Raw genomic sequence first — 13,432 nt, forward strand, 5'->3', positions numbered from 1 at the left:
TCCACAAACAGCTTTAAAGGGTATTTAGCATATACCCCACAGAAATCTGAGCTTTCCAGAAGTTAGAACTGCGCAGTTTCCAAGATTTTTGCCAAACATCACTCTGCCTGATTGCTTCGAAATGTGGGAAATAGGGCACTGCAATAAAATATTGTCACTACATCATGGATATTACAGTTGAAAAGAACTTTTTTTGGTCATATTTTGTCTTCCATCTACTATGGCAGAACTTTTTTCCATGCTGAACTATTAGGGGTTAACTGGCATTGGGTGGAAGAGGGGGAAATCAGAGGTCAGCTCCTGTTCTGGTACCAGTGAACTCACAAGTTACTCCTTAAGCATGTGGTTTCATCCTAGGTTCTTCCTGCCAGCAATTTCTCACTTTAATCATACACCCACAGCAACCCAGATCTTTAAATTCAGCAATTCTTTCTCAGGTTTCAGCAAGTCATTGGCAGCCTGAGCTATTTTGGGGATATTTTCTCTACTGCAGATGCAGCTCAGGAAAACGCAGGGAGCATGCTAAAGACCTGCAGCTATTTGCCTTGTACAATTCGCTCATTTCTCTTTATTTCTCTGTTTTCCTGCACTGATCACTTAAAGGACAATCTCTCTTGCAAACAAAATCCCCGGAGCCTGATTAGAGGGACTGAAGGCTCCCAGACACGGATTGCCTGCCAGCCACAGCACGGTAAGGACATGGACACTTCTGGCTAGCCTTGCATTGCAGCTTTTTAAGCTTTGCTGAACGTTTATTTGTGTCCATCGCTTCCAAATCAACACTGCTGGCATGGCAGGCAGTCTCCAGCTCCTGGTCTCCATTTTCATTCCCTAAAATCCTCAGCACTTGTAAGTAACACATTTATACTCACCGTCTCTTTGTGTGTTCTAGAAATCAATGACTGACACTAATTTTGATCAGTTCCAGGGGTTGGGGGTTTTTCCTTATATTTTAGCATTTTTTGGAGATCTGTAATTTGTAATCCTGACTGAAACTGTGGGAATTTCTATTGCCTGATCTTCCCTATTTTAGGTGTATTGCTAGTCTTATCTTTTAGCTTAGCGAATTATTCGAATCAGGGAATAGTTGTATGTGTAGTAGATGGAATCATTATTAAAAAAAAAAGACCTGCTACTGCTGATTTACAATTACTCTCCATGGCTTTCTCATCTCGTGTACCGGCTCTGCTATAATACGTTTCAGCTACCACATAGCCTTGCACTAACACTACAAAGACATAAACAGCATAAAACCGATGCAGCAGACTGAGCTGCACTAAAAATGAATGGGTTTTACCATGCAGTTCTTTTCATATATGCTCACAGAAATGGAACGAGTAAGCTCTGCGAGAATGGTGAGATTCTGAATTCATGGGACATACTGTTATATTGAAATACTTGTAAAAATAGTTTCACATCCTCAGATGCTATTGCAAGAAGATGATCACAGTGCATGTCTAACAAATGACAGAAACTGTAAAAGCAGTGCTTTCCTGTGCTTCAGGCTTTGCAGTAAAACTGGAATTGCTTTATGCTTTATCCTTCCATGTTCAGAAACACAACGATTGCAAACGGAGAATTCCCCTGAGGGTTTAATGTACATCATCCAAATATCTGACTGCAACTCTGCGTTTGCTGTCCTATTAAGAGAGGTTTTAGAAAGCCTGACTTTGCACTAGGGGTGGGGAGGCCTTCAGACAGAATAAACGATCCAAAGCTACCTGTGTCCACAGCCACAACAGACAAGAGTATACTGTGCAGTTGTAGCTCCGTAGTATTTCCTGTCAGAATGCTGAGACATTACACAGTGCAGTGGAAACAAAAGTTAGTGCAGCCTTTGAAACAGTATTTTAGCAACTTATTCAAACCTTACCTTTCACCTCTTCGATATGGGAGAAATTTTTGCTCATTTTCTAGCTTGCAAATGTTTCTTGAGTGATTTATAAAACTGATTGGAGGAATGGGGCAAATGCTGTCTGTGCACTTGAGTGGACTGAAGGTGTTTAAGGACTAATTTTCAGTATGGGAAAAGTTTTGATGTTAATACGCACAGAATTAAAGAAAAGCAAAAGCCACCCAGGATATAACGACTCACAATTCAAACACTAGAAGCAAAAATTAAAAACTTAAACTGGGGTCAATAGATTTAGGATCAGGCTCTGAAAGTGGTATTTTTGTTTCTGAAAGCCTCTCCTCAGTTTTGAGACAATTTCTATCATAGTTATGTTGCTTCTCAGCCTAACACTGCTCTCTGAGCCTGGTTCACTGCTCTCTGCTCCCACTGCTGAGTCTCTGCCTCAGTTTCCCTGAAGACACTGATACTAAATTAGCACAATGAAAAATATGAATCAATCATTTAGTCTATCATCCCATCTTGTACTCAATCCCAAATGCTAGCACTCAGCTTGCTGGAAATCTTGAGACTCGTCAAACTTCTCAGAGATGGGAGGAAGAGAAAAGTTATTATAGCTGGATGTGTTCAAAAGTTAGCAAAGCATTTGCTTGTTTACTGCTAACGGAGGGATGGATATGTCATTCGACAAGTTACAAGGCATGCATGTAAATCTAAATCCTGTGTTTCTCTCTCTCAAAAACCAGTTACTCTCAGCACAAACAGAAGTCAGTTCTAACGACAGGTCAAGCCTGTGCAGAATTGGGTGTTTGGAGAGTTCAGTGAGGTAAAAAACCACACTGCTACACCTGTACAGAGACCCACCCACGTGGTGCTTTTCTAGTCTCACCTTAGAAAATGTCACACTAAATTGTGCCATTGGTAAAAATTGTTGTTGGAAAGACAAAGGTTTTTATTTCACAATCTGCACAGCAATAAAATAATCTGAATAATGAAAAAGCAGATGCCACCTAGGATATGAGCTTTTTTTTTATTTTTAAAACAAACTGTTGCACACAGGAGCTCTCTGGAAGTTTCAAACCCCATCTTTGTTAGAGAAGGGATACAGACCACAAGGATCAGCAACTCTCCAGACGTTCCCAACCAAGGGTACAGTCACACTATATTAATACACTTTTTCTCTGTGTGTGAATATACATTAAATCATCCACACACCAGATTGACTGACTCTGCAAATGCACTAATTTATAATTCAGCAGCAGCTACGATGCCAGGAACTCCACAAGTCATACTTGATGGTCCTTGCCTAGAGACACGTATATATAAAAAGGGCTAATGGATATCAATAAGGGCAATGGCTGAAGTGGAAACCATGCTGACTCACAGCAGAACTTGTCCTGGAGTCAGAACAGCAGTCAAACCCACAATTACTCCTTCACCTGAACAATGACAGAAGTGGGTCCCTCCAAGTTTAGTGACGTCCTCAGACACACTAAAGGTACAACAAATAAGTTATTGTGCATGGGCACAGCCATGGCCACTTATGTTCTCTTCAATCGACTTTTTAAAATGTTTACTCTTTTCAAGACTACCTTGAAATTCGGTTAAAAAAAGGTTTCCTAGGTCCTGCACTGCTCTGCAAAGGGCTGGACTAGAAGTGCCTCCAGTGCCAATGGCTGCATTGACACGCTGGAACTCACTACACTGCAACAGCTGATCAGATGGCTGAGCCCTTCATTAAAATTGAAGGGCAGTTTTATTTTTCCTAGCTGTCACCTTGCACCAGACTAATTCTATTAAACCCAGTTGAGAGACTGGGTTAAAAGGGGAATTATCAAAAATAAGCAAATAGTACAAGAACGCTTCAAGGACTGGGTTGGAATTTTGATAGTCTTGTAGAGTAGGGCTCTGCAACCAAAAACTGTCAAATTTTGCTGGGGATACGTTGGGAGGCAGCATCAATTTAGAAGAGAAATATCAGAGTAACAGAAATGAGAGGAAATGTAGTAGAAATTTAAGGCTCATCAGAGGCAGGAATGAGTGAATGAGGGAGCAGCCCAGAGTGGCAAGCTGCAGACGGGTGTGAGGAGGTGGGCATCAGCTTGGCTGGTCCAAGCAGCTCAGCTTTCTCTTCTCCGGAGCTGCTGACCCCTGGCAGCACCAGCAGCCCCCAGCCGGCAGCAGAAGTATCAAGGCGCTCTGCAGCCCCTTTCTCTCAAATCCTTCCATCTCCATTTCTTCCAACTTCATCCCAGAGCAGCAGTGTGCCTCATCCTGTGTCAGGCTCTCACCTCAACCTCAGCCTCTGATAAGAGAAAAGCACAGGGATGCAGTAAGGGCTACCGGGGAAGGATGAGAGAGGGGCTGCAGGGCCTGGACAGCGGGTGGGAGTGACACAGGAATGAAGATCTAACAGGACCTCCTGGGAGGAGTGTGGGAAGAGACAGGTAGACAAGCAAAGTGCTGCTGCTTCCACCCAGCACCTCCCAGTGATACCACTGAGAAAAAAATAAAATCTTTTTACGGTAGGACTAAAGACAGAGACAGTATAGGGCTGACAGCATCCCGTAAGTACAAGTGAGACCCTGTCTGGAATATTACATAGTTCTTGACACTCACAATACAGAAAGATCAATACATATCATAACCATGAGCCAGGAATGTGAGTGCTATTGGTAAAGCTATAATCAGGGAAATAATTACTTGAGATGTATGACAATGTTGGCCCAAGAATAAATAGATATAAATCAAGCACAGCAACTAGAAATAGGAGAATACCCTGAAGCAGTAAGATGGGAGCAAGAATCCTAACTATCTCTGTTTTAACACAGAGCATGACCAATTGCCGAAAGCACTGTATGGGGTTTTTTTGCTAGTTGCTGCAACATCACTCCAGGACTGTTTTCTAGGTCATTGTGATACATATTAATATAAGTGAGATAAGAATCAGGTCCTGGATATAGTCCATGGGTGTATGGATAGATGCTATAATTTACTTCAGCAGATGTTGCAGCTTTTGACATCACTTCTCTCTCTGTACAAAGACTAAAATAACATTGATGCAGTAACATCAACCTCTTTAAGACACAAAAATGAAACCAATGCTTTGAGTTAGAGAAGAATGAATGGGAAATGTGTTATGAGGCTGCACAGATTAGGGTATATTGAATATATTTTGCATGTGAAAAAAGTACCAAAACCTTACTTTCATGTTAAGATTTTCCCTCTTATGCTCAAAATCCAAGTTGACCTGATAGTACAACAGGCTGCCCTCAGCGTGGAGGGAGGGGAAGACTGAGAGCACGAGACCCTTACTTCCTTTTCCCTCAAGAGAAAATGTAATTGAATGCCACAAGGACAAGAGACAGACCCTACAGATTAGATCTGGAATGAATTGTCTGTTTTGACACCAAAGCAATGGACCTCAAGTACTCAGGATAAAATTTTTGTCGAAAAACATGTCAGAGTATCATAACTCAGTTTCTGTGTAGATTCTACAACTGCCATAGGGACTGCAGTGTGTTTGACTTGTATGCTTCAGCCGTCTTTTCACAGGCTGGGGTATCAATAATGAGAAGGCTCTAAGTAGCGTTTAACAAATCAGCATTTCTGTTGCAATTAACCTTTAGAAATGGGTGTTCCTTTCAAATTAACTTTGAAAGATATTTGTGCAAAATTTATGACTAAAATTCCATCCCTAAAACTGGAATCAGTCACTGTAAATTCCGTAATATTGAAGTATTTAAATTATCTTGCAACTGTAAGGCAGTGAGCCCTCTTAGCAGCAACAAGGAGTACAATAGATCCGAGACAGCTGTTTAAAGATGACATATCTGAGGCTGCATAGAACAGTGGCAAGAAGAAACACTTTGACTGCAGATCCTGGGTAACCTTACCTTAACTGCACTGAAAAGAAATAAATCCATTGGATTAGAAGACTAGATTTCACTTAAGATATCTAATTTGTTGCCAAAAAAAAAAAGAAGTCAAATGGCTGAAATAAGTATGCTGGATACTTCAAAATGTTACATATATAAAGGCTGACTTAGCTGAATCAGTTAATAATTTTCCTTAGAACTAGTTGGGAAAACAAACCTCTGTCATCAATGTTTTATGAATTTCAGTGATAACACTTTGCAGTCCGCAAGAGAGGCAGATATAATCCCTGATACTATCTTTTGGCTTTCTAGACACTGGCCCAAGTTGAACACAGCTGCCATGGACTTCTTAACCTTTCCCATCAAACCTTTCAAACTTTCGTTAGTCAGCTCTATATCTAGTCAGGATATTTCTTTAATCCTCCTGATTTCTGATTGACTTTGGTTTTATGACATACTATGATCAGGCCAGCAATCGTAAGAAGAATGAGAACCATTAGCAAAGGCATCTAACAATGGTATTCATTCTTGAAAGTCCAAGCCTGAGCCACTGAGGCAAGTCACTGACAGGTACTAACGACATACAGCAGATCCCAATTCCAACTTCTCCTTAAGCAATATCAGTTCCTCTGCCACCTTCTGTTAGTAACTAAAATCACTAATTCTATCTAAAGCAGGATAAAGTATGAAAACTCAAAAATACTCTATATCAATGCAGCAATAGTCTACTAAATGTAAATATTACTTTTAACAAGGTCAAAAAATGCAATTAACCCTGTCTCTCATATGCTGTGACTGTCTTTCTTGATGCTAGACACAGTATTCAGCTGTCAGTCCTCAAAAATATCAATGTATAAAAGGACTGAAAAGAATACTTTTTCTGTTTGGAAAGGAAAAAAAAGGCCTCATCTGGGAAAGAGGAATAAGTATGAGAAGGCCTTTAGACAAGCTATTGTTCTAGTCATATTTATGTCTACTAATTTAATCGTTTTGGAGTTAGATGGGAACAAATGATATTCAGCATTGCAGAGCATGGCTGCCAGCACACAGCCCCCAAATTCAGTTCTTTCATGTAGTTTGTCTGTGCTGTTGTTATTAATAGGCGCACTAAAATGGGAACTTCACCCTGGCTCAGCTTTGACTCACTGAATGGCCTTGGGCAGCCCATAACCTCTGTCTCCAGTTCTCTGTCTGCATAATGTATTTGTCTGTTTAGTGACTTTACAGAGTCATGGGGCAAATAAATGAGCTATTTGATGGAATTTTTAGATTGCAATATACTGGCTTCCCTTATAATCCCTGTGCACTTTTATAATACATTTATTTCCTTAATTTTAACATAAACCTGCCTTTTTTCATGAAGGCAACCAAACGCTTTAAAGAATTATTAAAAAAAATCAAATTAAGCCTTCAAGTATGAGTACCTTGAAGTAAGAGAACAAAATTGTAGCCACATAACAAAGCTTGCAGTTTCATTTTTATTTGGTGATGTTTTTAAAAAAGCTCATCATTGTTCAGGGGAAAGGGAAGAAACCAGGAAGCTTCACCTTGCAAAATAAAAACAGATATTGTGGCCAGCAAAATCTGCGCTGCAAAGTATGGTCTGGGCATACCAGATGGAAGAAGCTGTCAACCGATCTCTGTTATTAAACAGGCAGGGTAAAGAGCTATATTATTTTGGAATCCAAACTCGCTCTGAATGCAGGAGTCATATGCACTTGACTGCATCATAGGACATAAATTCTCAGTGTCGCTGAGATGATCTGCTCAAAGGTAATCAAGTTAGTTATATGCTTAGTTATTTTTTTTCCCTGTTGTCCATTGAAACTATTCAAATTTTCTAGCCTTTCCTAGCTTACAACTTCTCTGCTCCAAGTCTGACCCTTTCTGTCTGAAAGAGAGAAAGACACTCTCCCATTAAGGAGTCCCAGAGAGGACTTTTAAGACATTGGCATGCAATACTCAAATTTTCATTTATTTATAATGGGAGTCTAAAGTAGACCCAAAAATAAATTAGAGTCATCTGACATTAGTTTAAAATGCAAAGATGGACAAAGCAAGCACACAAATCAAAAGTTGAATAGTTCAACACTGATTATTGCACCCGTGAATGCCAGACGATAATCTTCATGCTGCAGCTTCACAAAGTCCAGACACTGGGCTAATTACTGATGCCTCATTAGATACAAGGGACTGAATCTTTCAAGGTGGTATTCTTTGGATGCTCACTCATCCATTGTTTTCTTATTGTTTCATGTGATTTGTCTTACTTTTCACTTGGATTAGGGTTTAGATTGAAAATGAACAGACAGTAATGTAAAAGAACATTTATAACCCTGGGATATGAGACATATATTGAACAATGTTGCCGTAACTGAGCAGCGAGTTGTTCCCCAAAGATTCCCTCTAAGTTATGCTAACCAGGAGCACGGATCTCCAGGCAGCACAACTCCCAGAGAATGGTAAATGCCATTCCATTTCTAATTATATCACTACAGAACAGTGAGAAAAAATAATCTGTTACCCAAATAGGGCTGCGTGCAGATATGTAAGAGTGCATAACAGATGCCTGGTGTTGGAAGTTCCTTGCCCACTCCACAAGAAGAAAGAATTCAGAGCTCCAAGCTAAGTCACAGCTTGCGTCCTCATGGAACTTGGCAACGGGACAATGAAAAAAAAAATCTCTAAAGCTGGTCTAATCACTACTAATGACACGATTATTATGACATAGCTACAATTTGTGATATGCATAGTCAGACATTGCTATTTTAGGACAATAGCTCAAATGAGGATGCAAATAACCAAGAATACATTCCCAGCGTAAACTGGCAGTATTCCTGCTGGCTTCAGTGGTGATTTACTTGTTCACCCCAGTTCTAATTTTGGGTCAGCATCTTTCCAATATTTAGGATTGCGTTGCACTAGCCTAAGAACTATTCACCCTTAATTCCAAAGCAAGCATCTCCAGGGAGTTGGAGGAAAGGTGTATTTTCATTTAAGTATCTGCATTTAGACAGAACTTTTAGATTTACTGTTATTCAAGTAACTTACCCATATAAACAGAAGAGGTCTTAAAAAGAACAAAACTTAAAAGCTTCAGAGACAGAGCAGTAAGAGACAGTCTAAAATATCTATGTGACTGTTTTATATCCAGATAATCAGAAAGCAAGACTCAAAAGTTGTGCAATGGCTGAGGAAAACAAAGCTTAACATACAATTTGATGGCAATGGCTCTGAATGTCAGCTGGAAAAAGGTACAAATCCATTGCAAAAAGAGAATAAGAGATAATGGAAAATTTCGGTACATAGAGCCCCCAACCATGATCCTGACTAATACACAGGTTTACCGCAGAGGAAATCTGCAGTCATGTTAAACCGAGGAAAGAATAGGAGGCCCTGAAATAGAGAATAACAAGGAAGAAAGCAAAGGCAGAGCCTTAGACAGATGTAATCTGCGTGGGTTGTGTAAGCAACAATAATAAATTCAGATAATAAATCGGAATGACATGTTTCTACTTTTTTGTTTTGTGAGAAACAGGATTTTGTTTTCACTGTGATGCAACCAAATGAGAGTTTCAAAACAGCAAAATTTCCTGAGCAAGGGAAATGCTGAGTTGCGCTATGCAAAATACTTTAGTCATGTTAGTCTGTGAATTGCAGTAAAAACCCAAATAGACACTCCACCCTCCTGCAATCCAAACTGGAACAGCAACAAGGAGAGAGGAGCGGTAGAAGCCCACAGCCAAACCAAAAGTGCTGCAATAGAAAGTTCTTGATCCTGCAGAAAGCACTTCACCATCAGCTGCGCTATCTTTGTATTTGCTGTGATGGTAGCGCTTATATTTAGATACTTTATTATCTGAGGGATTTTGCCACAGAGCAACTCTGAGAAGGGAAAAATTAAGAGCAAACTGAGGCAGCCAAGCAGTCCATTATCTCTTCTCAGAAGACAAAACAGTGAATCATTTATGATTACGTAGATAAGCAAAACCACTGTTTTTAGAACTTACCTATAAATACTTTTTCTTAATGTGGTTATTGATTTACTATTTAATGATGGTTGCTTAAAAGATGAGGTTGCCCAAGATCTGTATCCATTACCATTAAAGGATGAGTGCCTAGGGCTTGTGGAGGGGTGCTGCTTATCAATTTTGATACATTCCATAAATATTGTGGCCACACGTCAGTGACTCAGGTCAGGGTGCATTGCTCAGAACTATAAATGTCTATCAAGTGAAATCCCTGAATCCCTATTGTATGTATTAACACAGAAAAAGAATTACAAGTTTTCCAACTCGAACAGTAGTGTCTGAATTGTTGGGTTGCTTTCAATAATGATCACTTCAATTTTGATCCACTGTACTATTACCTCGCATCAAAAAGAAACTGCCTAACTGGCACTGTGTGTTTCTGCCACTAGAGTGTGTCAAGGCATGTGTGAGGATTAAAACTCTCCGTCCTCCAGGTCTTTGCACTGGAACTGCTCCCTTAGCACTGGACAAAGACAAGCAGCTGCAATGTGCCATGCTTCCATTTCCTTGCCTTAAAGGTTACACTACCGAGAAGAGGTCTCAGGTCTTTATTCTGCTTATGCTGGGCATAGGGATTTTCATATGAATATGGAACAACACAGGCATCCAGAAACAGTCAAGGCAATTTTAAGATCCATTACACTGTGCCTGTGTTTTCAGTCCAGCGTCAATGAAATACCCCTTCCAGGCTGAGACTCTTCCTTTGATGCAACACAATAGCTTTGTTATTTTGCATTGAAAAGTCAGCACATGTCGATGTATGTAAATCTGCTCCCTCCCTGCCTCTCTCCCTGCTGGATGAACAGCTGCAATAAAAGTTGGGGAAAATTCCCACGTACCTATGCAAAACCTGAAAATCCACTGCTGTGCTGAGAAAGGAGGCGCTGTGCTGTATTTAAAAAATCAATTTGAACAGAAACTATAAAACCCCTCCTCTCTTTGATAGTAAAAAAAAAATAAAAAATCAGAACAGTTAAAATTAGAAACGCGTAGGCATAAAGCATCGCCAGTATCAAACAGAATATGTTGAAATGTACACATTTGGAAATGCTAAAAATCAGATTCTGCCTCCATATTTTAGTGAATCAAAGCTTGGCCCCTGCACCATCCGTAGAACTGCACTGACAATGCTTCCCTCTTCTCTTTTTGCTCATTTTTGTTTCTTCAGATTGCAAACTCTTATAAGTTTTTTGATGACAGAGGCGAGCTCTTAGTAGTAGTTTTTCACTGTCCATGGTGTAACCCTCTTACTGAAGATTTTAGCTACCAGACCAACCCTAGTAATGTTTAAAATACATTAAGAAAATAATTTAAAAAAACCAACACCCCAATAACTACCACATGGGAGAGAGGAATCCTGCACAGAAACTGGGGTTGGAACTGGATGATCTTTAAAGTCCCTTCCAACCCAAACTATTCTATGATTCTATGATTATTTTACTCACATACATGCTCAGGTGGTGTACTGAACGGAGACATGTAGTACTTCATTCCTTATTTCCTTTAGGAAAGGTCTGCTAAGCCTTTCTTGGAAACCGTATCAGCTTTCTGGGCTTCCAAAGGCCCACAGGGTTCTAGTGACAATGATGACTGAGCAGAACACCTTCTGAAATCCTTAACGATCCTTGTAAGTCAGCCACGTAGGGACAATATAAATAATGGGAGAAGAACCCCAGAGCTCAAGATTTAGCCTTTGAGTTGCCCAGATCACACTGAGAACAAGAGAGTCTGCCCGGGCACCTGAAGTTTTCATCTCCTGCTCTCTAACCTTGCATGAAAGTTCAAATGTCATATTCATTAGAAATGAACTGGTGGCTGACAAGAGAACAAGGAACATGAAAGAGAAGAACAGGAACATGAAGTATAAAGGGAAGATAAGGTCAGCGTATCCTGAGCTGAGGATATGTCATGTAGGTATCCCACAGTTCCATCAGAACCAAGAAAGCCTTCTGCCCAGGCGCAGCCTGCTGCAGTCACAAATCTTTCCACGCAACATTTACATCCCACAAACAGGGGTATTCACAGGGAGAGTATGCAGCGAGGCCCGTGGTCTAACGCCGGCACAGCACATGGGAGAAACTATATCCTTACACACCAACACAGGTGAGAGCAAACGGCTTTTCACAAGAAACTGAAAATTATCAGGGCAGCGACTCATGAACATTTTACAAACAGAGCTGAGCAAGTCTTTTCCAGTTCAATAACCAAACCGAAGAGTTAGAAAGAAGCCAGCAGAAACCTCAGTTCACATAGAGCTAACAGAGAATATTTTTTTCTTACAAAACAAAAACCTAGCAGTTTTAATTTAGGGTAAACCTGAAATATTACATTTAATTAAAAATAAAATGTTTCATGCTATTTTTTAAAAAAAACATATTTCACTTTTTCTTTCAATTTGGGATTATTTTAAGTGGGAAATGGTATTTCAGTGTCAAAAGATGAAAAATTCCATTTTAAGCATGCTACTTCCTTTAAAAACTGATAACTTTTCATATTTTTCCTATTATTTCACTTGAAACGGTTTGTCTAGGTCAACCTAATCTCTAAAGTGGTCCCAGTCCTTTCAGACCTGTGTTACTCTAGGAATCTAAAAATCATTCAAAATTCTCCTCCAGTTCTACTCATAAATTCGAGCAACATCTTGGCCCTGCAATCTTGGGTAAGGAAATACTCAAGAGGCTTTCTAAAATACCCTTCCATTTCCTGCCTCTGACTCCCTAAGCGATATTGTTCGTGTCCTTGTGCAGTGGTAGCTCTGCCCTCACCGTGGCAGAGTCCCTCATTAGACGTTTTCTAGAATTACAGTGTGAAGGCTAGAAAGTGAACTTGCTCCTTTTATAAGGAGGGATGAACACCCAGGAGAAGGTATTTAAATTATGTCCTGAGGCAGAATAAAGTTGATTTATGTCAGGGATTATTTTTATCTCTCCAGTCAACTAGAAGTTATGCAGCAGAGTCTGCATAGGCACAGACGTGCAGCCCTGTTTTGTACCAGACTGACAGTCTATGAAAATAAGGGGATTTAGCAGCAGGCGGAGCTCTGCCCTCCTGCAGCCCTTCATGCAGTGCTCGGCACGAACGTCCCCCAGGAGCTGGCTCTCTGCTCAGGTAGACACTTCATGCACCCAGTTTGCACAGCTCCAGCAGCACAAGACAGACTTCACTTGCAGATTCGCAGGGGAGAATTTCTGTAGAGGAAGGAGACTGTTGGGTTTGGCTTCTGCATCTACCACTTCACACTGGTCCCAGCATAATGATGACAGAAAAATGGGAAGGTCGTGGCAGAATCCCATGCCCCATCCTTCACTCAAAAACTGACACCAAATATCATAGAATCATTGAATAGTTTGGGTTGGAAGGGACATTAAAGCCCATCCAGTTCCAACTCCCCTGCCATGGGCAGGGACACCTCCCGCTGGATCAGGCTGCCCAAGGCCCATCCAACCTGGCCTTTAACACCTCCAGGGAGCCACCACTTCACAGAATCATAGAATCACTAGGTTGGAAAGGACCCACTGGATCATCGAGTCCAACCATTCCTATCAATCCCTAAACCATGTCCCTTAGCACCTCATCCACCCGTCCTTTAAACACCTCCAGGGAAGGTGACTCAAGCCCCTCCCTGGGCAGCTGTTCCAGCGCCCAATGACCCTCTCCGTGAAAAACTTTTT

At 40.6% G+C, this 13,432-nt stretch overlaps 1 protein-coding gene across 1 annotated transcript in view; it reads left to right on the top strand.

Annotated features, from left to right (window-relative positions):
• Positions 1-504: 504 nt before the first annotated feature.
• The window catches only part of AMMECR1 (AMMECR nuclear protein 1), a 106,367-nt gene continuing 93,439 nt past the window's right edge, over positions 505-13,432 (top strand). The window contains exons 1-2 of the mRNA XM_054075549.1: positions 505-691; positions 10,640-10,647. Of these exons, the coding sequence (XP_053931524.1) occupies positions 520-691; positions 10,640-10,647 (180 nt within the window). The 5' untranslated portion in view covers positions 505-519. The remainder of the gene's footprint in view (positions 692-10,639; positions 10,648-13,432) is intronic.

Source organism: Cuculus canorus, chromosome 10 (genome assembly GCF_017976375.1).
Source record: "Cuculus canorus isolate bCucCan1 chromosome 10, bCucCan1.pri, whole genome shotgun sequence".
Lineage (NCBI taxonomy): Eukaryota > Metazoa > Chordata > Aves > Cuculiformes > Cuculidae > Cuculus > Cuculus canorus.